This window comes from Paroedura picta, chromosome 15 (genome assembly GCF_049243985.1).
Source record: "Paroedura picta isolate Pp20150507F chromosome 15, Ppicta_v3.0, whole genome shotgun sequence".
Lineage (NCBI taxonomy): Eukaryota > Metazoa > Chordata > Lepidosauria > Squamata > Gekkonidae > Paroedura > Paroedura picta.
In genome coordinates this window covers 16,620,401-16,645,406 of record NC_135383.1, presented here as the reverse complement: position 1 = coordinate 16,645,406, position 25,006 = coordinate 16,620,401, and the positions used below count along the sequence as shown (strand labels likewise).

The following is a 25,006-nucleotide window of genomic DNA, read 5'->3' as shown; positions in this document are numbered from 1 at the left end:
ACCAATGAGCGTCCAGCGGGGTTTCGTTTAAAATTGTTCGGCGGGCGGTGCTTCTTTGCAGAAGGGGTTTTTTTGGGTGCTGCCATGGAGGAGTCTCCGGCGAGGCTGGAGGAGGTAGATTGGCTGGGGGGGCTTTTTTTGGGGGGGGGGGCTTTATGATGCTGGCATTGCCGCATTTGGGGTGCAAAAATCCTCGAGGATTTGTGGGTGGAGCTTGGGATGGGAGCCTTATGTGGTGGAGACCAGAAGGATGCCAACCTGCAGGTGGGGCCTGGAGGGCTCCTGGATTTGCAAGTGTCTTCCGAATTACCGAGATGTTTCCACACCTTGGAAGAACCGACTGTATGGTGTACTGTAAAGTCTAGGAGAAAAGGAAGTCCTAGTAACATCCCATATTTAATGAGTTCTTTCGTAACCCTAAAATTCGCCCTCCCCAGCCGCTGCCCCTTCCAACGACTCCAGGGATTTCCCAAGGCTGAGCTGGCAACCCTGAGGGTTCCCCTTTCAAAATGCCATTGTTTCAAGTGATTTGTGTAGACTGGTGATGAGCTATGATTCTGTGTGGTCTCCAGGTCCTGTCTGGAGGTTGGCAACCCTATTTAGGGTATTCTCTAAGCCAGTTTGCACTCCTCCCCCTCAGTTGTGCATGTGGCTTTTCCTTGTATCTCGGTAGATAGGGTTTCTGGAACTCTTGGTCATAGGATATGTGTTTTGAGAAACAGTATTGTGTATTCGTAAAGGCTAGGATTGAAGAAGCCTGGGTTCAAAGCTCTGTTTAGCTGTGACTGGTTTGCAGCCATGCCTGCTTGGCTGGGTGGTTGGAAGAATAAAAAAGCTTCCCTTGCAAGTGTAGGTTAAAAGCATATGTATAATTTAAGACGTTTGGCTAAAAAAAATCATTTTTGTTTGCAGTGTTTTGAGGTGTGCAGCCTTATTGGTCCAGCCTTGCAGCTCTGGACTATGCATTTATTTATTTACTTATTATATTTATATACCGCCCTCCCCGGAGGCTCAGGGGACATCATGTTCCCAATGGATCCGATGGTGCATGGTTTACTACACCATGTGTATATTTTGTTTTTAATTTTTTAACTACTTGTCACATAGCAAAAATTAATATATTTGTGCTAAGGCTGCGTGGGTTATACCAATTTGCAGCATGCCTCTGTTTTTTCTTTTAGAAGTACTGCTAGTAGAAAACAAGAGTGTTTATACTTTTTCATAAAAGTGCCAAATTGCACAATTTTATAATAATATAGTATACATATTTGTAACAAGTAACAACAGTAAAATCAGCATACAAAGTTAAAAGTTAAAAACATTCAAGTTATTAAAAAACTGCTCCTGATTGAAATATAACTCTTGTATACCTATAATATTCACAAATAAATTGTGAAGAACCTAATTCAAAGATTCTTGTACCTTTGAAAGTGCGCTAACATAGTCAGTGACATAGCAATTCAAGTGGTTTGTTTTGATTTGGTTTGCTATTTGTGGATTGATAAATTTCTTACTACCCCTGACTTCAGCTTTCCTTTGGGGCTGTGTAAATTTTATGTTCCAGTTTGTTTTCTGTGTTGCATGCACTGAATGGGCTTTTTAGAGAAGAGGAGCTGGTTTTCTGTATCCCGCTTTTCACTACCCGAAGGACTCCCAAAGTGGCTTACGAACCCCTTTCCCTTCCTCTCCCCACAACAGACACCCTGTGAGGTAGGTTGGGCTGAGAGAGCTCTGAGAGAACTGATCTCCAAGAACAGCTTTAAGGGAACTGTGACTAGGTCACCCAGCTGGCTGCATGTGGAGAAGTGGGGAATCAAACCTGGTTCTCTGGATCAGAGGCCACTCCACCATGCTGGCTGACCTGTACATTGAAATATTTTGCTTGTTTTGCTGCATTACTGTACATTTCATGGGCACATTTCTCTCCACATGCTTGGCCACAGACCCCGGTCATCTTTTCTGGGTTTGCTGGGACCATGTCGCCTTGTGCCAACTCCTGGATGACTTCGCTGGCGTGGCTGGAGAAGAGCGTGCCAGATTCCCCTGTGCTGGAAACTCTTCATCAGAGTCTGCCTGTCTTGTTCCGAGACAAGGGCACGGCCATCACCCCCGTCTCTATGGCAACTGCAGCCACGTGGAAGACACCCCCAAGTCTAATGGAAGCCGGCGTGAACACATCCCCGGGGGAGGTGACGTCCACTGAGGATAACACCACAGAGACTGACTCCCTTCTGGGGCAGTAAGTTCTGCTCCTCACCCGGGTGTAGCTTCTTGAGTGGGCAAAAGTTGTTCCTGGCACTGCATGGCCAATGTCATCTTTTTCCAGGCTGCCAACCAAGAAAAGCACAGATCCGGCTGCAATGTGGTGTTTTGGTTAGCCCACCTTTGGTAAGAAGGTGACAACGAAGGCCAATAACAGTACTAAGGAGAGCTTCTCATAATAAAAAGGTCCCAGCATCTTCCCTTTGACGAAGAGCTTCGAGCCCTGGTGCCGTTCCATAGGGCTTGCAAGATGGAGCTCTTCCGCCAAGCATTTGGTTAGGGCCAGTAATCTGTTAACATCTAACGGGTCACCCTTTAAAAAGAACACTCTCGTTTCTACATCTCTGTCTGACAACAGACCTATTCACACGTACGGCACTAGAAATACTAGAAGAGTTTTTAAATGCTGCTTTTCTCTACCCCAAAGAGGCTCAAAGCGGCTTACATTCACCTTCCCTTTCTTCTCCCCAAAACAGACACCCTATGAGGTGGGTGAGGCTAAGAGAGCCCTGATATTACTGCTCGGTCAGAACAGCTTTCTCAGTGCCGTGGCCAGCCCAAGGTCACCCAGCTGGTTGCATGTGGGGGAGAAGTGGGGAATCAAACCCGGCTCACCAGATTAGAAGTCTGCATTCCTAACCACTAAGCTAGCTGTGATTGATGTTGATGTGAGTTATAGATGGTTTTGTTGATTTATTTAGAATCAGAGAACAATAGAAGCGGTCAGGCAGGCCATCTAGTCCAACCCACTGCTCAATGCAGGATCAGCCTCAAGCAGCCAGGAAAAGTCTTTGTCCAGCTGCTGCTTGAAGACTGCCCGTGAGGAGGAGCTCCCCACCTCCCCTCCGCCTCTCAAGCATTGCCATCCCAGGCGGTGTACAACCAATTAATAAACAAAATACAAGTAAAGCTACACAAGAAAATAAATAGAAATACATAAAAAACTATTGACAAAGTTGCAGCTAACAATGTTAGCACCAGTATAAAGTGCCGTGGTGAATAAAATGGTTTCCAGGTATTACTTTAATTACGTATAATTTCATTGATACTATACATTGCCCTAAGCCAGTCTACTGAGAGGACTACAGAGAGGTATATAAATGGAATAAGGAAATAAACAGAGTTGGGAGCTCTGGACTAAGATCATGGGAGGTGAAGCTGTGGCTCTTCAGATGTCCATGGACTACAGTTCCCATGAGCCACTGCAGCAATCATGGAAACTGTAGTCCATGTACCATCTGGAGAGCCACAGATTGGCCACCCCTGGCTTAGATGGTAACTGGGACAGAGGTAAGAAAGGCTGGGAAAATTGTGGCCCATGGAGAAAAGAACAGAATCCTAGAAAAGTCAGAATCAGAATTAGAAGACCTTTATTGGCAAACAAAAATGAGGACAAGGGGGAAAATACATTATAAAGCATTAATTGCTCTATAGTTCTGGGACCTCATAGCCAGCTATCCAAACGTGGCAACCAAATCAGTAACTTGAGAGTTTTTGTTTCCTAACAGGAAAATGATCTTAGTCTCACCATCAAGTCCTTGTTTAGAAAAAAGTGGTTTGAGGAACTGCCCAAGAACAGGGCACAGAACGGACAGTAGAAAAACACAAGCAGAAGAAGAAGAATTGGTTCTTATATGCCGCTTTTCCCTACCCGAAGGAGGCTCAAAGTGGCTTACAATCTGAAGTGTTAAAAATACGAAGCAATGGATCCGTAGCTTGGCACGAGTCCCAAACTCAAGAGGACCAACCAGAGAGAAACAGACCTATCCAATGGCAATACAATAAATATATCCATAAAGGAAAAGAAAGTGTCCTTTTTTTGTAGTTTTCCTTATCTGTTTATTCTGTAGGACTTCTGTCAAAACAGAATCCAGGTAATATCCATTTTTTAGAGAGATTCTTTCATCAGTGACAAGTCCTCTGAGTCTTCAATATTTTTATGTATCGAGAATTAAAACCTTATATATAATAATAATATAATACTGGCCACAGGCTCACATAGGTATGGGGATACCGGTCTGTATTGACACGTTCGTCCTACCGAATAAACAGATAAGGAAAACTGCAAAAAAAGGACACTTTTCTTTCCTTTATGAATATATTTATTGTATTGCCATTGGATAGGTCTGTTTCTCTCTGTTTGATTTAATTATTAGTCCATCCTTCTCAAACTCAAGAGGAGACTGAGCTTCTGGCTGTCCCACTAAGGATCTCTAATTCCATGTCCAATAGCCTGCATTTTAGGCATCCGTATGCATAAGAATCAGTTGCCAAAGCAAAGAACCTTAATAAGATGCCTCTGGGTCTCCTCTTTTGCTCATTGCATCTCAGCCATGCAGACGTAGACTGTGCTGTGAACCTTAAGGACACAAAACTGTTAGAATCAGATCTAAAGTGCACACAAAGCCAAAACTTGTAGAATAATTCGCCATGCTTTCTAACAGTCTTTGATTCGTTTTCAGACATGGTCTTTGCGGAACGCAGAAGTTAGCTTGAGTCACTTGGCGTCTTGATGGCCGTCCATTCAGTAAATTCTGGGTGGGTGGTGGCACTTGCGTAATGTGACCTTGATTATCGGGTGCCAAGTGCAAGGAAACTGGCTCCTTACTCAGGGACTTCCCAGGAGTCTGCGCCGGCCCACCCCTCTGGGAACAAAGTGCTGAACTGCCTGGGCCTTTGACCAGAGCTCTGCTCGCTGTGTTTTGCAGCCGTTCTCACAATCAGCTGGGCGGCCTTTCCCGACCGGTGCTGGAGGGCTGCTTGGAGAGTGCCTTTGTCATGATAGAGGCCTTCGCGCACCACCTGCGGGCTTGCCAGGAACTCCAAAGGCCGGTGCCACACATGGAAGCTGCACAGCAGAGGACTGCGATGACTCAGACCCCTGGAGAGGTAAGAGGCAAAGACTGCCGGGACCAGTAGCCCTGGATCTCCGGGGCCCTGGCAACCCAGATCTGATCGGCGCTCTAAGCAGGGGTGGTCAACCAGTGGTCCTCCAGATGTCCATGGACTACAATTCCCCTGCATTTGCTGGCAGGGGCTCATGGGAATTGTAGTCCATGGACATTTGGAGGACCACAGGTTGACTACCCCTGCTCTAAGGACAGAATGGTATTTAGCAAACCAGGGAAAGGGGGCAGATGGCCAGACCTTTTTGAGTGGTGCAGGGCGGTATTCAAGAGGATTCAAGCGCCGGTCTTCTCGAAGCAGCGCAGATCTCAGCTCGGCTTCAACAGCCAGCTCTAACCTCCCGCAATGGCTGATCAAGAGGTTTCTGTCTTGGAATTTTCTCAGTGTTCCGACAAGTCCGAGATGCTCAGGAGAGTCCAGCAATCCGTGCGGCAGAGCCACGAGGTCCAGAGTCTAGCCAAGCGGATGGCGGGCACCCTTGAAGAAATGGTGAGATAGCTGGGCTTTTTCAGGCTAGACCGGTCTGGGTGGGGAGGGGGGACCAGGCTGTATGGGTGGAAGAAAGTGGAAAGATGGGTCTGTTTCACTCTCAACCTCCGCCGCACACACAGCGACCCAGCATTGGTTGCTCAGTGCTTGCTGAATGTATGAATTGATTTCTATTGACTTTCTCCCTGCGGGGATCTGATGCAGCTTCTCCTGTTCTCCTCTCCTCTGTTTTATCCTCACAACGACCCTGTGGGGAAGGTTAGGCTTGAAAGTGTCCGACTAGCCCCAGGTCAGCCAGCCAGCTTGCACAACAGAGTAGGGGGTTTCGGGAGGCTCTAAGAGGAACTAAGAGGAACTAAGAAAGAAAAGGAAAATGTTCAGGAAATGGAGGGAAGGACAGAGCTCTAAAGAAGAGTACCTACAGGTTACTAGGCACTGTAGATCAATCATCAGAAAGGCCAAAGCTGAGAGTGAGCTAAGATTGGCCAGGGAAGCCCATTGTAACAAGAAAAGATTTTTCAGTTACGTGAGGAGCAAACGTAAAGTAAAGGAGGCAATAGGCCCGCTGTTGGGTGCGGATGGACAAACTCTAACGAAAGATGCAGAGAAAGCAGAAAGGCTTAGTGCCTATTTTACATCTGTTTTTTCCCACAGGTCTAAGTGTTTAGGCACATCTAGAGATGGCTGTAGCCAAAGGATAGTGTCTGGGTGGCAGGTTAACATGGATAGAGAGGTGGTCGAGAGGCATTTAGCTGCACTGGATGAGTTCAAATCCCCTGGTCCAGATGAAATGCACCCGAGAGTACTCAAAGAACTTTCCAGAGAACTTGCACAGCCCTTGTCCATCATCTTCGGAACCTCTTTAAGGACTGGAGATGTCCCGGAGGACTGGAAAAGAGCAAACGTTATTCCGATCTTCAAAAAAGGGAGGAAGGATGACCCGGGAAACTACAGACCAGTGAGTCTGACCTCTGTTGTGGGGAAGATAATGGAGCAGATATTAAAGGGAGCGATCTGCAAACATCTGGAGGACAATTTGGTGATCCAAGGAAGTCAGCATGGATTTGTCTCCAACAGGTCCTGCCAGACCAACCTAGTTTCCTTTTTTGACCAAGTAACAGGTTTGCTGGATCGGGGAAATTTGGTTGATGTCATTTACTTGGATTTTAGTAAAGCTTTTGACAAGGTTCCCCATGATGTTCTGATGGATAAGTTGAAGGACTGCAATCTGGATTTTCAGATCGTTAGGTGGATAGGGAATTGGTTAGAGAACCGCACTCAAAAAGTTGTTGTCAATGGTGTTTCATCAGACTGGAGAGAGGTGAGTAGCGGGGTACCTCAGGGTTCGGTGCTCGGCCCGGTACTTTTTAACATATTTATTAATGATCTAGATGAGGGGGTGGAGGGACTACTCATCAAGTTTGCAGATGACACCAAATTGGGAGGACTGGCAAATACTCCGGAAGATAGAGACAGAGTTCAACGAGATCTGAACACAATGGAAAAATGGGCAAATGAGAACAAGATGCAATTTAATAAAGATAAGTGTAAAGTTCTGCATCTGGGTCAGAAAAATGAAAAGCATGCCTACTGGATGGGGGATACGCTTCTAGGTAGCACTGTGTGTGAACGAGACCTTGGGGTACTTGTGGATTGTAAACTAAACATGAGCAGGCAGTGTGATGCAGCGGTAAAAAAGGCAAATGCCATTTTGGGCTGTATCAACAGAGGCATCACATCAAAATCACAAGATGTCATAGTCCCATTGTATACGGCACTGGTCAGACCACACCTGGAGTACTGTGTGCAGTTCTGGAGGCCTCACTTCAAGAAGGACATCGATAAAATTGAAAGGGTACAGAGGAGAGCGACGAAGATGATCTGGGGCCAAGGGACCAAGCCCTATGAAGATAGGTTGAGGGACTTGGGAATGTTCAGCCTGGAGAAAAGGAGGTTGAGAGGGGACATGATAGCCCTCTTTAAGTATTTGAAAGGTTGTCACTTGGAGGAGGGCAGGATGCTGTTTCTGCTGGCTGCAGAGGAAAGGACACGCAGTAATGGGTTTAAACTTCAAGTACAACGATATAGGCTAGATATCAGGAAAAAGTTTTTCTCAGTCAGAGTCGTTCAGCAGTGGAATAGGCTGCCTAAGGAGGTGGTGAGTGCCCCCTCACTGGAAGTCTTCAAGCAAAGGTTGGATACACACTTTTCTTGGATGCTTTAAGATGCTTAGGGCTAATCCTGCGTTGAGCAGGGGGTTGGACTAGATGGCCTGTATGGCCCCTTCCAACTCTATGATTCTATGATTCTATGAGGCTGTGGAGACGAAAGTCCTGGATTTATCAGCAAAAATACCGGCTCTGTACACATTCCTGTTCTGTTCAGGATAATGATGCTCTCTGCAGACGGCTACCTGAAACGGGTGTGAACCGGTTGCCTGTTGGAGGCTCGAATCTGCCACCATAAATATTTCCCATTGGGAGAAAAGCATCCTGCTTTGACATTTACTTCATGCTGTACTGAGAAATGCTGATGTCACGTAGTGGAGCGATAATGTTGTACCAGATGTATTAACGCTTCACTTCTAATTGTGCTATAGAGCCAGTTTGGTGCAGTGGTTAAGAGTGTGGACTGCTAATCTGGTGAGTCGGGTTTGATTCTGCGCTCCCCCACATGCAGCCAGCTGACCTTGGGCTTGCCACGGCACTGAGAAAGCTGTTCTGACTGAGCAGTAATATCAGGGCTATCTCAGCCTCACCTACCTCACAGGGTGTCTGTTGTGGGGAGAGGAAAGGTGACTGTAAGCCGCTTTGAGACTCCTTCAGGTAGAGAAAAGTGGCATATAAGAACCAACTCTTCTCCTCCTCCTCCTCTTTATAATTTACTCATTTATTTATTTATCATTGTATTTCTATACTGCCGTTCCCAGAAACTGGATCGCGGCAGTTCACAAAATCAAGAAAGGCAATATCAGTTAAAAGTGGAGGGACCAGATCGAATACCCCTGGGCCCCCACCCGGCCTCAACCAAACGCCTGGCCTTGTTATACACAAAACTCCCCCCCCCCCCAGTTACTATACTCTTCTGTGCCCAGGCCTGACATGCCGGGTGAGCAGGTTCCTCTCAGTCTCTCCGGATGATCTTTGGAACTTCTCTTTGTTCGGGGTGTCTTAAAAAAAACAAAACCAAAAAACCACACAGATCCGAAAAGGAACACAAGCCCTTTTTAGAATTCTGGGGCTCTTCAGATCAGCTCGACCTCAATGACTCAGCTCGCTCGGGCTGGGTGGGGGAATCTGATCCACTTTCTGGCTTAATTTAATCTACTGTTCCATTTGCGATGTAGCCGGAGGGCTCTCGAACGAGAAAGCATTTTGGTTTGCCAATCTCCTGCCTGGGCCGATGTTACGTCTCTATGCAGGGCTGCGCTCAAAGGCAACCGAGAAACTGCAGCTCCTTCAAAATGCTGCAGTTGGGATGTTGATGGGGGGGGGTGGATTCTCACCCATTTCAAAGCCTTGGCTGCCAGTCTGCATCCGAGCGCAGTCTTATCTAAGCTCAAAGGCCAAGTTTAAAGGCCTGAAATCTTCATCGAAAGCCACATGAGATATTAGAAGAGAGCAACTGAAACGCTTAATAATTGGAGCACTTTCCCCATGAGGACGTTCACTTTAGAAGAGAGACCACTAAGAAGAGACGTGATGAGAGGTGCATGGGATGGAGAGAGCTGAGCCAAAGGAAGCTTTTTTTCCCTTGCTGTCCCCAAATACTAAGGGCCTCCACAGGCAATAGATTCCAGATGAACAAAAGGAAACACTGTTTTACACAGCAAGTGATAAACATGCGGAACTTGTTGCCAGAGGGTGTAGTGAAGGCCACAGGAATAAACAGCTTGAAAAGGGGATTGGATAGGTTCGTGGAGAAGAGGCCTATCAGTGGTTGCTAGCCACATTGACAGAGGGGGATCTTCCCCGTTCAAAGGCACGAAACCTCTGAATGCCAGAGACAGGAGGCAACATCAGGGGAAGGCCTCAGCCTCTCTGTCCTATTGTTGGTTGTCCAGAGGGAACTGGCTGGCCACTGTGCGAGACAGGACGCTGGACTGGTCTGACCCAGCAGGGCTCTTCTTATGTTCTTAATCTTATGCAGCTCTTCTTGGAAGTTCCATCTGTCCAAAGGGTTTAAGCCGTGGGGGACATAAGCATGCTGATTCTCATGCATCTCCATCCCCCCCCCCCCCCCCCCCAAAATCTGGGATGAGTGCTTGTTGTGCCTGTTTCAGGGAAATGGAGTTTTGTCCTTTACTGCAAACTCAGGCCAGGCCTGTTCCTTTTGCAACACACAAGAGTCCATCCACAACCAGAACGGCTTAAAGTAGCAGCAGGAAAGAGTAAGAATCCAGTAGCACCTTAAAGACAAGCAAAATTTGTGGCAGGGGAGAATCATAGAATCATAGAGTTGGAAGGGGCCATACAGGCCATAGAATCATATCATCATAGAGTTGGAAGGGGCCATACAGGCCATCTAGTCCAACCCCCTGCTCAACGCAGGATCAGCCCTAAGCATCCTAAAGCAAGAGAAGCTTTCATAAGTTATTGTTCGCTTCTTCAGCTCTCCTGAGAAGTGAGCAGTTACTCATGAAATGTCCTCCCCTGCTACAGATTTTGTTGGTTTTCAAGGTGCAGCTACTAGACTCTTGGTCTTTTCTAAGGCTACAGAAGGACGAATGGTGCAACTAAACCCTCTCTCGCGGCGGCTCCTGATCCTTGCTCTAGAACAGATTCAGGTCCAGTGATACTAGGGCAATTTCTCAAGGGTCCTTGAAGAAGGAAGAAAGAAGAAGAAGAAAGCGCTGATATCACTGCTCGGTCAGAACAGTTTTATCAGTGCCGTGGTGAGCCCAAGGTCACCCAGCTGGTTGCATGTGGGGGGTCGCAGAATCGAACCCGGCATGCCAGATTAGAAGTCCGCACTCCTAACCACTACACCAAACTGGCTCTCAAGTGTGTGTGCCACCTGCAGTGCTCCTTGTTCTTCCTGTTAAATAGCAAAATCAGAGGTACTGGGTGGATTCCTTCTACCGGGTCAGCCAATCCCATCAGATCTCAGAAGCTAAGCAGGGCCTTGGATGGAAGACCTCCAAGGACTTGGGATGGAGTTCCTCCAAGGAACACTAAGGGTCATGATGATGGCAAACCATGTCCTAATGTCCCGTGCCTGGCTGCCAGACAGTCCTTGAATCTCCTGGCTACATCTCACAAGTTGTATGATAATAATAAACCTCTTTCCGAGGCTTTTTCCACTGAAGGGAAGCCTGGCTGAAGTAGTGAATTGTAGGATACAGCCCAATGTCATTTGCGTGATGCGTTTTGCTTGTATTGATTTTTATAGCTTGTTTTCCCCCCTGCAGGTTTTCTTGCGGTTTGCATCGAGCGTTCTTCTAGATCTATCAAATGGCCCTAATAATTATCCTTTCTGCAGACTGGCCTTTCCGAAGGGTATGCAGAGTACACGAAGGATGGGAGCCGCTTTGCAGGTGCCGTGCAGGAGGACTGGCGCCAAATGCAGCTCGATGTGAGTTCCTCCCCCCTCCCCACACACACACCCTCCCTGTGAGAGCTTCCCCCCCCCCCACTGAGCCCCATTCATCTCCTGAATCTTTGGACCCACTCTCTCCACAGTATGAGGCCTGGCGGAGCATGCTGGCCAAGTGCCAGGGGGCGATGATGAGGATGAAGGAGGAGGTGAAGGCCAGCCGGCGGGAGCGGGCTCAGCATCAAGAGGCAAGGCTTGTTCTTCACATGAGGCAATAGTAGGAGACCCTGAAAAGGCAATTGGGTCAAATGCTTGGTTTCAAGCCAGGCAACTATGTCTGCTTGGTGTAGGGGTTAAGAGCAGTGGCTTCTAATCTGGGGAGCTGGGTTTGATTCCCTGCTCCTCCGCGTGCAGCCAGCTGTGTGACCTTGGGCTAGTCACAGTCCTGTTGGATTTGTTCTTACAGAGCAGTTCTCTCAGAGCTCTCTCAGCCCCACCTCCCTCACAGAGTGTCTGCTTTGGGGAGAGGAAGGGAATGAGATTGTAAGCCACTTTGAGAGTCCTTCGGGGCTCAGAGAGGGGTATGAAACCCAACTCTTCTTTGTTCCTTGGGGAAAAGGTAGGCAGTGTGTCTCCCCACCCCGTCACCCCCCCCACCCAAAAATTCTGAGAATTGTGCATCTAGAAAAGTTGAACCAGAGTTGTTGGACCAACACCTTTCCTCGGGGTTGGCAGATTCCTGGAGTTTGGGGGATGGAGCCTAGAGAAGGCAGATTTAAGGGAGGGCAGGGCCCTGAGCAGGGTATATTGCTGTATAGCCCGTTCCCCAAAGCGGTCATTGTTTCCAATGGAAGGGGTGTCTGCTAGTTGAAAACCAACTATATAACTTCAGGAGACCTCCAGACTGTACCTGGAGTTGAAGGGGAAATAGATTGGCCACATGGTGATGAGGCTTGAAGAGACAAACACTGAAAAGAAACTTAAATGGTTTGTTCTGACCTAAAAGGCTTAACAAAAAAAGCTTCAAGTGTGTTCAGATTAATGAATCCTTCCAAAATAACGCTTTGAATTGCTAGCGATTGGAGCTGTTTTCAGGCGCCTGGAGGGAGAAGGAGCAGTGACTCTCATTCAACTCTTGAGGCACGATCAAGTATTTCTGATGAAAGGAATAATTCCCTGAAATAAACCTTTTTGCTCAGAATAAACTATTTTATTTGCATTCCTTTGCATCGTCCCTGGAGGCTGGCAACTCAGCCCCGCCTAGTCCGCTAGAAAGCTGAGCAGGTGCTTTCCCCTCCCAGGTTCTTGCCAGGCACTCTCCGCACATGCAAAGCCTTCCTGCTATAACATCAGGACTAGAAGCTTGACAAGGCTTTTTAAAAAGCGCGCTGAATTGCATGGGGGATTCAGGGCTTGCTGATTGCTTGGTAGCCTCTCGTTCCTGACTCCTCCTCCACTTGCCTTTGCTCTGTGACTGTAGATCTGTGAGAAGCTGAAGAGGACGGCTGTGAGCCTGCGGCACGAGACGGACCAGGTCACTCAGCTGGCAAAGACCAAGGCTTGCTTGGAAGCAGGTGAACAGCTCACTGCCGAGTCTTGTTGGCAAACGTCACCCCTTTAACTGGAAAGATCCCCTTTGCGCTTCCAAGTTGGGTTTGTAGAAATGCACTGACCTCGGTAGGAAGAGTTCCCCCAATGGAGTGGCGGCTTAGACCCCAGGTGGTCCTCCAAGAAGAGGTGCTGATGCTTTGGCCGCCAGTCCAGGTCCTCAACGTGTTGCTTCCTGGGATGTGGGTAGGACCTCTTTTGTAACAGTAGTGGAAAGGAATGTGGGGGACTTAATGCACGCACAGGGGATCCTTCCTTCCCCTTGCCTAGGAATTCGAGTACTGCAAAGAATTCTTGCCCTAATTTCCCAGGCTCTTGCAAAACAACTGTTTTCTGGGAGAGGGGAAAGGCCTGGGATGTACCTGTGTTCATCTAGATCTAGTTCATCTAGATGTACCTGTGTTAATCTGGGCAGGTGAAGGTGTTGTTGTTTGCAAAGGGGCTGCAGCTTGCTGTCATGGTTAAGAGCAACGGCCTGGAGAACCGGGTTAGATTCCTCATTCCTCCACATGCCACCAGCTGGGTGACCTTGAGCTACTCACAGTTCCTTCAGGGCTCTCTCAGCCTCACCTGTTGCTCAGGGTCTCTGCTGTGGGGAAAGGAAGAGCAGGCGATTGTAGATTGCTTTGAGACTCCTTTGGGTAGTGAAAAGCGGGGTACAATAAGCCAGCTCTTCTTCTTGAGAGCTAGCTTGGTGTAGTTTTTAAAAGCGGCAACTTCTAATCTGGAGAGTCAGGTTTGATTCCCCACCTCAGCCACCTGGATGACCTTGAGCCAGTCACAGTTTTCTGAGAGCTCTCTCAAGCCCACCTACCTCACAGGGTGTCTGTTGTGGGGAGAGGAAGGGCAGGCGATTGTAAGGGATGCCTTTGGGTTGTAAAAAGTGGGGACCAAAAACACCCAGCTCCTCTTCTTCCTTTTCTTCTTCTTTGATGCTGGGTTTCTGCTGCAGACCTGAGGGCCACGCTCCAGAAGGCGGCATCTGCTATGAAGAACGAACAGAAGCTGCTACTGCAGGAGAATGAGCTCTTCTCCCAACAGCTGGTGGCGAAAGAGCAACTCCTCCGGGAGATGGAGGGGCAGATGATGCAGTGAGTCTGTGGGCCGATGGGTTTTTCAGCCTTCTGATAGATGTGTGGCGTATTTATGCAGAAATGCTCCCTTTGCCCAAGAGACCAGCCGAGGGTTCCACCCATCGCATCTTCACTGTGTGCGTGGAAACCCAACTGCATGCTGGGAGCTGTCAAGGGGGAGCCCAGGAAGGACCCGTCTCCCACCTTGCTAGAATGTCCCAAACAAGAGCGGAAAGTCTGCATTTCACTTGTAGCGGCCTCCTCCCCAACCGAGAACTTTTCACTGCACGAGTGCCTAGAGGCCACTAGATAACATTCAGGTCCTAGCGATGATCTTCATGTGAAGTAGGAACAACCTGGGGTGGTGATGCTACTAGCAATAAGACGGTTAGTGCCTAGTGGTTACAGTTGGTCGCCAAGATGGCCAAGATCAGTTTCCCTGGAGGAAAAGGGTTATTCTGGAGGGCTGAACCTATGGCGTTACTCCCTGCTGAGCTCCCTTCCCCCCCCCCCCCAAATTCCATCCTCCCCAGACTTCAATCCCCAAATCTCCAGGAAATGTTCCAAACCAGAGTTGGTCACCCTAGGGCAGGGGTAGTCAACCTGCGGTCCTCCAGATGTCCATGGACTACAATTCCCATGAGCCCCTGCCAGCAAACGCTGGCAGGGGCTCATGGGAATTGTAGTCCATGGACATCTGGAGGACCGCAGGTTGACTACCCCTGCCCTAGGGTTCCAGCTTTCCAGCCTGAAGGAAAGAAGCGGGGCTGGTTGGTCCATTCCATAACGTTTCCCTCTCACCCTTCCACACCACGTCATCCTGAGTCAGCTCACAACGTGACCGTCTGACAGAGCAAATCTAGGCCACGCCAGCTAGCAGAACAGCCTCAAGCTGCGGCGCTGAACCAATGAAAAGGACAAAGCCGAGCTGTGCTTGCGCTTTTTAATCGAAAAACAGCTCGCCCGGGGGCACAAAGCGAGAATGTGCCTCACTCCCCACCCCGCTGCACAGTAATATTCCCTTAAAAGCTGGTCACGACAAGCAGCTGTAAAGCCCAACAACAATCCCAGGAACGAATCAGGAAATGAAAACTGAGCGGGAGGCTTTCTGATAAGCCCCTTAAGCTCCTCATTTGGTGACTTGTGTGGGGATTTGGGGGGGGGGGGGAATGTCTTGAAGCTCCAGTTTGGCCGGAAGCGCCCCCTTCTGACCTCCCGGCACTGCTGCTTGCAGAGAACTGCCCGCCCCGATCTTCTGGGAGGTTGAACCCTGATCAGTGCAAATAAGCCGAGCGAAGGCTGGTCCGATCTCTGAGGCCGGCTGCTACTCAGACAGGGAATGCTGAGGAAATCCAGGGTTGCTGTTTAGAAGCAGGCAGTAGCATAACCACCTGCATTCATCTCTTGCCTTGAAACCCCTGAGCTGGGGTGGCCAAACTGTGGCTCTCCAGTTGCCCAGGGACTACAATTCCCATGAGCCCCTGCCAGCATGTGCTGGCAGGGGCTCATGGGAATTGTAGTCCCTGGGCAACTGGAGTGGCCCCGGCTTGGCCACCCCAGCCCTACGGAATCACCATAAGTTGACAGCAAACACCGTCAATATCATGTCTACTGATTGTCACAGCCTGACCAGTCTGATGCAAACATGGAAGCTAAGCAGGGGGCCGGCCACGGTTAGTCCTTGGCAAGAGAGACAGTGGTGGCTGCGCAGAGGCAGACGGCGGGGTTGCCCTAAATTGCCTGCGGCCGGATGACGCAAAGAAGCGGGCAGATGTAGCGAAGGGATTGCATGAGCTGAATTCCTTGCCTCTCCGTCTCCCCCCCCCCCCCCACGCTACAAGATACCTGTGTTGACTGAGCACCAAAGCCTAAGCAAAGGTGGCTTTGTTTTCCAGGATGTCCCAGGAGAAAGAGACGGCCGAGCGGGAATGGAAGACAAGTCGGCGGGAGCTGCGGGAGTTACTGGACTGCCGAGAGGTAAGGCAGGTTGGGGCAGGTGACTGGTACAGCAGGCAGCTGGCGCAGGCAGGGGATTGCACACAAGAGGCTGTGCCTCTCTCCTATGGAGAGCCCTGGCAGACCAGGTCTGCGTGGGTGGGGGGCCGAAGAGCGAAGGGGCAGCTCTGGTTTTGTCGAACTTCCTTTGCCCCCCTCCGCCCAGTTTATGGAGCAAGAGAACCGGGTCTGCCGTAGTCACGTGCGGGAAGTGGAGGAGGAGCTGAAGGCCAGCCGATTGGCTCTGTGGGAGCGCAACGCCCAGCTGGAGGACCTGAAAGATGCCCGCCGAGTGCTTGGGTGAGCTCTTGCCCGCGTCTTTCGGGCTACAAGCCAGCTTCAGGCCTTTTCTCTCGAACTACGGGCGGCATTTTCTGCCGGCGGGCATGATGCTGCAGAGGCCGGGCTGTGTCAAACCTACGGAAACTCCAGGTATTCCGGCAACAGCCACTTCCTTCCAACCAGCCTGCTCATTTCCCAACATCTCACAGGTTTACTGCCCCTGGACATGGAGGTTTGATTTCATAATCGTGGCCAATAGTCTCTCTGGCCCCCTTCTGCGAATCAAAGAACGTGAACACGTAAAACTGCCTTATATGGAATAATATCCTTGGTCTGACCCTCAAAGTCAATACTGTCTACTCAGACTTGGAGCAGCTGTCCAGGGTCTCAGGCAGAGGTCTTTCCCATCACCTCCTGCCAGGTCATGGTGTAGAGCCAGCTTGGTGTAGTGGTTAGGAGTGCGGACTTCTAATCTGGTGAGCCGGGTTTGGTTCCCCACTCCCCCCACATGCAGCCAGCTGGGTGACCTTGGGTTAGTCACAGCACTGATAAAGCTGTTCTGACCGAGCAGTGATATCAGCGCTCTCTCAGCCTCACCCACCTCACAGGGTGTCTGTTGTGGGGAGGGGAATGGGAAGGCGACTGTAAGCCGCTTTGAGACTCCTTCGGGTAGGGAAAAGCGGCATGTAACAACCAACTCTTCTTAACTGGAGATACTAGGCACGGAACCTGGGATCTTCTGCATGCCAAGCAGATGCTCTACCACTGAGATGTGAGGAACAGTTTGAGTGGGCTGATGCTGTGTCCAGATTTCTTTGAGGGTGGTGGTTGAGGGGAGGGGTCAGGAAGCAATCTCCTCCCAAAATGTATCTCTGTCCTTCGCATCCTGACTCGCCTGCACCAATTCTACAGGATAGGCCTGTAGGTGTGAGCCTGATCAGCTCCTGACTGGAAAGGGAGACCCTGATCAGCCCCTGCCAACCCACCTTTCACTGGAGAAGCCAGGGATTCAAAACAAGGACTTTCCAGTGAGCAGTTCTCTTGCTGACCCCCGGCCCCTCCCCAGAACAGGAGTCACGATCCAAGCCTACCAAGCAAATTTCATAGCCAAGTCGGCATTCGAACTCACGTCTCGCCATTCCACGTTGAGCACTCAAACTGCTAGGCTACGTTGGCTTTAGCTGTAAAATTGCTTGGCGGGTGGTGGTGGGAAGGGATGGTTGTGCTTTTCGCTTCCTTATGTTCCAGTGTTCTGCAATGTCTCCCTTCATCAAAGAAAGGTTTTGGGGGGACGGGAAGGGGTTAGAGGTCTTATGTGGGCTTCCGCTCATGCCATGAGATGTTCCAGTTTCTTTCTCTCTCTGATCCCATGCGTCCTAGGCAAGAACAGGAAGCTCTGCGCAGAGAACTAGCCGCCTGCAGAGCCGACCTCCAGCGTGCTCAAGGCAGCGTGGAGAGGTTCTGCCAGGCCGTGCTGGAGATTCAGACAGTCCAGGCACGGTTCTCAGGACTTGTGGCCTCACTGCAGGAGGAGGTAGGAGCTAGGATGAGTTCTTTCCTCCAGCAGTCGCTGCCCTCCTTTTCCCCAAATGCCCGCGGGGGAAAGCGTGCCCTGCTTTCTGGTCCTTGCGTCCTTCTCTTCCTCCTCTGTTGCAGGCAGCCGACAGCACCCAGGGGAGCGGGATGTGCGCTCTTGCGCACCAGGAGCCGCACAGCTTGGGGAGCTCCTTCGTAGACAGCATCTTGCGTGCCGTGGCGGAGAGAGGTGGGAACCGAGGCCTCTCCGGTCGGATTGCTCTGGGCTGCTGTTGCAATTTGGCGTTCCTCCGGTTTCGTTCCTTGCGGCTGAGGCTTCTCCAGTCTGCCCTCCCTGGGATCAAAGACATAAATTGGAAGCTCCTTGGGGAGGGGGGCATTGCTATTTCCTGCCTGCTCTTCCTCACCTGTGCCTCTGGGCATGAATCAATGTGGCCTGGAAGGTGATGTTGAGTCGGGATGTGAGATTCCAGAGTTCAGGCCCTGGGAGGGTGACGTCTACAGAGATGTTGACTCTCTGCCTCGCTACCCCCGTGTGCGAAATGCACCTTGCCAAGGGTAGCTGGGCAGGCTCTCAGCCTCACCTCCCTCACAGGGTATCTGTTATGGGGAGAGGAAAGGGAAGGCGATTGTAAGCCGCTTTGAGCCTCCTTCGGGTAGAGAAAAGCGGCATATAAGAACCAACTCTTCTCCTTCCTTGATAAAGCGCTGTTTAGCGAAACGTGTTAAAGAATGCTACTTATTAGTGAAATTTCTTACTAAATATTATTTAGTAACTTCTTACTATAGATATGGAAGTTTGGAAGATTAAAGACTCCTTATGAGTCTACTTTGCCATGCTGGATTTAGCACTTGTGTGTTCCCATTTCGATGTCCCAGTGTCTGCTTGTGTGCTTCCATTTCTGTGTCCTTCACCTGGGTTCCAGCCTTTGTTCCTTGTCATGGCTTCCTCATTTTGACAAATGCCACACTCACTTTCCTCTCCTTCCAGACCAGGAGACTCCCGGCATCGGCAGCGAGGCCAGCGCATTCACGAAAACCAGCGCAGTCACTCTGCCCACGCCAGAAGGTACCAGCTCAGCGCCCCTTTCCCCTGCTCAGAATGGCCAAGGCTTCAAAGGGGGCCGATGGTGCTGGCTGGCGCACGAGGGCTTCTGACCCTCTGTCCCTTTCCAGAGGTCGAGCAGAGGCTCGCGGCCAGCATCCGGGAGCTGCAGGAAGTGGCCGACCAGATTGGCCAGCTGACCTCCCAGCAACGCAAGGCTGCACAAGAAGAGGTGCAAAGCTTACAAGTAGAAATGTGAGAACCACGTCTTGTTCTGCTCGCGGGAGGAGGTGGCTGGGAAGGGTTGGATGTTGCAAATCTGCATGCAAGGGGATCCCGGAGGGAATTTCCTCACTGGGGGGGGGGGAGGAATACACTTGGCAGCTGGCAACACTCCCACATTGGTTAGATGTGGGGCCGTCTTTGGCCTTTGCTTGCCTTCTGAGAGCTTGAGAGCCAGCCTGGTGTAGCAATTTAAGAGCTCTGGCCTGTAATCCGGAGAACCAGGTTCGATTCCCCACTCCTCGACCTGCAGCCAGCTGGCTTGACCTTGAGCCAGTTCCAGTTCTCTCAGAGCTCTCTCAGCTACCTGACTAGGGGGTCTGTTGTGGGGAGAAGAAGGTGAATGTAAGCTTCTTTGGCACTCAGCTCTTCTTCTCTAATGACTACAGGAGGCACCCAGCCATTTTCCAGGCAATCTGAAACACCCCCACCCCCACTCCCCTTTGGAGCCTGATCCATCTCGTTCTCCTTCCTTTCCACAGACTGCAGCTTGAGTGCCAGCGTAAGACCTTAGAGGCCCAGCTAGAAGCTGATGAGGAATCCCATGCCGCCACCGTGGCGGAGCTGAGTAAGACCCTAAATCTCCACAGGCAGGTGAGCGGCAGGGCAGGAGATGGCGGGTTAATTCAGGACTGCCAAGAAGAGTTTGGTGCATCCAGGACCCCCCCCCCCAAATGCGCACTCCACAGCTATCTGGGGTCATTGTCCACCTTTGGCTAAGAAGGTGAAGATGACCCCTGGCAAGGAGAGAAGGGGGAGGGTCATCTTCACCTTTGGAGGGTCAACAGAAGAAACAGGGAACCTTTCCAAGGCAATATGTTTGTAACAATGTATACAATGAATTTCAATTCAATTTCTTTTACAATGCTTTTATATACCAGAAGGAACAACCATAATAATGGCGTCTAGATAAATTCCGTTTTCATTGACTTCATCAGTGGCTGAAGCCTCCAATCCTCCAAAAAACAGTTTGTTTTATCAAAGGTGGCAAAATCCTATCGCCTTTCCTTATATGACTGTTTTAATATTCTAATATCAATCGGCCCTAGGCTCTCTAAGGCACTGCGGGGAATGCTAACCAACGACTACTCCCCATTCCCCCGCATGTGCAACGTTTTCTTCTGTTTTCTTCTGTTCCCTGTTTCCTTCTGTTGGTTTTCCATTGTGAGCCTTTGCTTTTTCGTACCGTAATTTCATTGTGATTTGGACGTGGCGGGGTTGTCGGCATCGTCTGGAACTCCTGTTCTGGATTCTTTCCCTCTCTGCCTGCATCAGAACGAAAAGGAGCTGCACGATGCTCTGAGTGAGCAAGATAAGAACCTGCAGCAGCTGATTGACCAGCGCCGGGACGTGATGGTATGCACTGGAGGAGGGGCACCCGGCTTGCCTAGATCAGGGGTAGTCAAACGGCGGCCCTACCAGATGTCCATGGACTTCAATTCCCAGAAGCCCCTGCCAGCGAATGCTGGCAGGGGCTTCTGGGAATTGTAGTCCATGGACATCTGGAGGGCTGCCGTTTGACTACCCCCGGCTTAGATGCTGCTTGTCCAGCTCCAGAGATCTTTCCTGCCTGGCGGACAGGAAGAGCAGCCACAGGGAAAGAGGGGGCACCCTTCCCCGTTTGAACTTACCGGGCCCCTCTTCCTTCCGCTCTCCTCTCCCCAGCACCTTCAAGAAGAGCTCTCCCAGCTCAAGCAGGATCTCCGCAAGGCCGAGACGGAGGCGGCTGTGCTGTGGGAAGAACTGAGAGGGGCCAGAGCGCCTGACGTGGGCTGGGTCCAGGAGAAAGTCCAGCTGTCTCAAGAGGTGGGGAGAAGCCGTTTTGCACTGGAAGGGGAGGGGTGCCTTCTCCCTCTTTCTCCCAGGAGCCCTTGCCTTAGAAGCAGGGCAGTCTCAGCTCATTGCCTCTGTACTCGGTCTTCCCTGCCATCTTGCCCAGTCCTACCAGCATTTTTTGAAATAGAACAGATGAGGTTCTGCTGTACTCTGCGGCAGAGCTCGGCATGTCATTTGTGCGTCGTGCGCAGAAGTTTGATAGTGCTGAGCTAAGTGCTGCCTGGCCAGAGACCACATTGAGCCACGCTCGGCTGGTCTCGTCCACTCTCCGTCGGCAGTTTCGCCCGTATAAAAATAACTTGGCGTTGCGGCAGCAGGAAGTTTGGGCTTTGGTTAGGACTTCAGGTGGAGGGGGGGATGTCCGTCTTCCCCACTGGACGTTTCTTCTGTGATGTCTTTTCCTTGCCGTGGGGGAAGTTTTAGGTCTCGACTGTCACGTTCAACACCTGTAATAGTCTGGGATCTCTACCTTCAGAACTGCCTTTCCCCCTAGATCCCCCAAAGGGTGTTAAGATCTAGCAGTCTAAATCTGCTCAGGGTCCCCAGCCTCAAGGAGATAAAACTGGCCTTTCAGCCCTGGCCCCAGCCTGGTGGAGCATGCTGGCTGAAGAGATCTGGGCCCTCTGGGATCTCAGATTATTTTGGAGAGCCTGTAAGCAGAGCTGTTCCACCAGGCCTGTGGTTGAGGCCAGAAGGACAGCATCCTGGGCCTCCCTGCTGCAAATCTATCCAACCTCTGTTCAACCCTCGCAGGGGCTAAAATATTTATTTGCACCCAGGACTGGGAAACAACTTTCCTTTGACTACTGCATTTCAACATTGGCATTGCACTCAGATGCTCCGTGGCATGCCATGCACTCACATGTGAGCTTGGCCCTCAATCCCAAACATGCATGCTACTAAAATGTCACCCATAAACCCGTTCCCTGGACCACTCATGGTGGTGGGAAGTGGCGTCATGTTGCAGCTGATTTATGACAAGCCCGTTGAGTTTTCAAGGCACGAGACAAACTGTTTACCCTCTTCTGCCTCTGCAGTGCCACCTGGGTCCACCCTGGTGGTCTCCCATCCAAGCAATAACCAGGGCCGACCCTGCTTAGCTTCCAAGATCTCCGGAGAATGGGCCAGCCTGGGCCACCCAGAGCCTTCTTCCTGCTCTCTACCCTTCCTAAAACCCCTTCCCCCACCTTTCCCCCTTTGTCTTCTATGCTTGAAATCCAGGGCTTAAGGGGGAAGGCACAACCTTGCTTTTCTTCCCCCAGGTGGGGAAACTGAGGGAGCTCCTCCTGGAGAAGAGCAGTGAAAATTCAGAACTCGTAAGTGGCTACCTGGTGATACCTGTCAACGGGGGAGGAGCCTTTGCAGGGGGCATCTCTGTTGGTGGGCTAATTCAGTCCCAGGCTCTGCTTCCCTGCCGGATCTCCGGACAAACTCTTCTTCCGTTGCTCTCAGCTTTTCCTGAAAGAGCAGCTGTACCAGGCCAAACAGAGGCTGAAGAGATCCAAACAGGTAGCAGAGGTGATGCGAGAGGTAAGCCCAAGGATTGCTGCCCCCGTCCCTCCCTGATGCGGCCGATCCGCAATGCCCCATCTCTCAGAGATGCTCCGACGGCCTTCTCCAATGAAGGGCCGGATCCGCACTTCCTTCATGCAACACAGGGTTGGCTGCTAGTTTAGAAGGCTTTAGAAGGGGGGGGGGGAGAATTACTTGAGAGGTGGTCTACAGCAGTGGTCCCCAACCTTTTTATCACCGGGGACCACTCAACGCTTGACAATTTTAATGAGGCCCACTGGCCTAACGCTCTCTGTCTCTGATCGCTATGGTCATGTTTAAACATCCCTTCAAAATAAGATACAGACATGCCACAACAGTGAACATAAGGAACATTTTATTTTCATGGAAATTTTAACTCATGACAATGACAAATCAATGGGAACCCTGAGCTTGTTTCTCTGCAACGAGATAGTCCCATCTGGGAGTGATGGGAGGCAATGACACCCGACTCCCGAAGTGTGTTGTAAAGGGCCGGGGGGGGTGAAGTAAAGGGCCGGTGGGGGGGGGGAGAAGGCGTCCTTCGCGGCCCACCTCCAGTTAGTCGACAGACCACATGTGGTCCGCAGCCCATAGGTTGGGGATCACTAGTCTACAGAGCACATGTGTAACTCTAAGTGGGCAGAGCTCTTTGCCCAGCGCTACTCCAGCATGCTTTGGAGTCAGAGGGGCCAGCCAGACTCCTCCCCACCCTCTCTTTCTCCCTTTCCAGGCATTCACCAGGCTTGACACAGATGTGGCAGATGTTTCTGAGCTGCGCCACCTCTTGGACCTCCTGGAATGACGCTGGCTGTTGGGCTGTTTGCACTGTAAATAAATCTTTTGTTGTTGTTGTTGTTGTGAGCAGAGGTTTGTGTCTTTGCGGTCATTGTGGCAGACCTGGGACACGTATCGGTCGGCAGTGACTGTCCGTGACTCTGCTGCAGACTTCCCAACCACGTCTCCCCCCCCCCCCCCAGCTTTGGCCAGGGCAGCTGGGCCCTTCTCATGCAATGGGCTGGGTCTGTCCGGACTAGGACAAACGGATTGCAGAGGGAGAGCAAGGGAGATCCTGCTCGTTGAGCTGGGAAGAGACTGCTGCTGAATTTCTCTGGAGGCAGCAGCCAAAAAGCCTGTCCTCTTTTTTTTTTTTTGTTAGCAGGTATTTTATTAATCAGTGGAGCTGAACTTTAACTGTTGGGGTGTTTATCTGGCTTATGTACACTGTAGAAGAAGACTTGCGTCGTCTTCGTGGCTTCTGTTCAAGCACAAATGGGACTGTGCTTCCACAGACTTGCCACAAAGAGGAGCTAGCGAACTTGTTTGTTAAATGCTTTCCAGAAGAGCTACTCCCTTGCCTCACAGGAGTGAAGTGACTTTTTCCACCGAAAGTCACATGTTGTGGGAGGGGCTAGCATTTTTTTTTCCCAGTTCTCCTAAGCCACCGTGAAATAAAGTATTAGCATATCAGGTCCACAGCAGGAACAGGAGGGAGGGATGTGTGCCTGCACAGAAGCCCACTCAATGAACAACAGTTGCAGTAAGTGCAACCGTGTTTTCATCTTCGTGGCTTCCCCCTTCTCTCCCCACAACAGACACCCTGTACAGTAGATGAAGCTGAGAACGCTCTGACAGAACGCTCTGACAGAAGCTGAGAACAGCTCTAACAGGGCTGTGACTATCCCAAGGTCACCCAGCTGGCTGGGTGGAGGAATGGGAGGTTCAAACCCTGCTCTCCAGATCAGAATCTCCCTATCTTAGCCACTACATCAACACTAGGTTTTTATATCCCACTTTTCTCTACCTTAAGGAGTCTCAAAGCAGCTTGCAACCTTCCTTTCCTCTGTATCAGGCTCGCTGTGAGAACTGTGACTGAACCAAAGTCCCCCGGCAGGCCTCAGGGGGAGGAGTGGGAAACCAAACCCAGTTCTCCAGATTCAAGTCTGCTGCTCTTAACCACTACACCCCACTGCACTTTGTGTTGGGAGCCACTTTGCGTTCCTTGTCAGAAATAAACAAGCCAGCTCTATTTTGTTTAAACACCAGCAACGAGATGAAGCCCTTCCTGGGTGCTGCCAGGTAGGGGCATTTTTGCATTGCCTTCTGTGCAGTGGGGCCCACCCTACTTTGGCCTCTTGTTTCAACCTTGCCTACTCCAGATCTCTGGCCTCCTGCTGCTCCCTGGAGTTCTGTTGTCGTTCTTGCCTTGCTCTCTTCTGGTCCTGCATCTTCTTTCTCTCCCCTCCCGCGTTCTCCATTATGGTCCCTGAGCTCCCAGTGGGCCGCAACCTAATTACTTTTTCTTCTTCCTGTATTCCCACCTGCTCTACATTCCTTCTCTTCTGCTGAGTGTCCTTGGTAGACCTAAGCTCCCTTCGGTCACAATTGAGATTGCTTTAGAAGCTCCTGACAGGTGGAAGGGGATACCTTTGGAAAACCTTGCCTATTTGGTGGAGTTGAGAGTTTTATTAGATTTTTTTGTAGACAAAGCTGTTTATTCCCTTTACTTTCTCCTTTTCTTCAAATACAGAAATGGCCTAGTTGTAGCATGTGTTGGGGAGGGGTAGAAGAGAAAGATGTGTTCTCAAAGCCAAAACGGGTAGTGGTGGTTTCACATTACTGTCCT

General features: G+C 50.5%; 1 protein-coding gene across 2 annotated transcripts; it reads left to right on the top strand.

Moving 5' to 3' along the window:
- The first annotated feature begins 1 nt into the window (after position 1).
- Positions 2-23,244, top strand: SPAG5 (sperm associated antigen 5). Of its 2 annotated transcripts, XM_077311971.1 has the most exons (20): positions 2-114; positions 1,944-2,239; positions 4,971-5,151; positions 5,554-5,658; positions 11,140-11,232; positions 11,340-11,441; positions 12,674-12,767; positions 13,754-13,892; positions 15,770-15,851; positions 16,036-16,169; positions 17,532-17,685; positions 17,808-17,916; positions 18,679-18,756; positions 18,864-18,987; positions 19,497-19,608; positions 20,290-20,370; positions 20,680-20,820; positions 22,113-22,166; positions 22,303-22,380; positions 23,114-23,244. In XM_077311971.1, exons 1-20 carry the CDS (start codon positions 85-87, stop codon positions 23,183-23,185), a joined length of 2,259 nt encoding a protein of 752 aa, XP_077168086.1. In that variant the 5' UTR covers positions 2-84; the 3' UTR covers positions 23,186-23,244. The 2 variants fall into 2 exon arrangements, with proteins under 2 accessions (XP_077168086.1, XP_077168087.1); XM_077311972.1 differs by lacking the exon at positions 20,290-20,370.
- Positions 23,245-25,006: the final 1,762 nt, after the last annotated feature.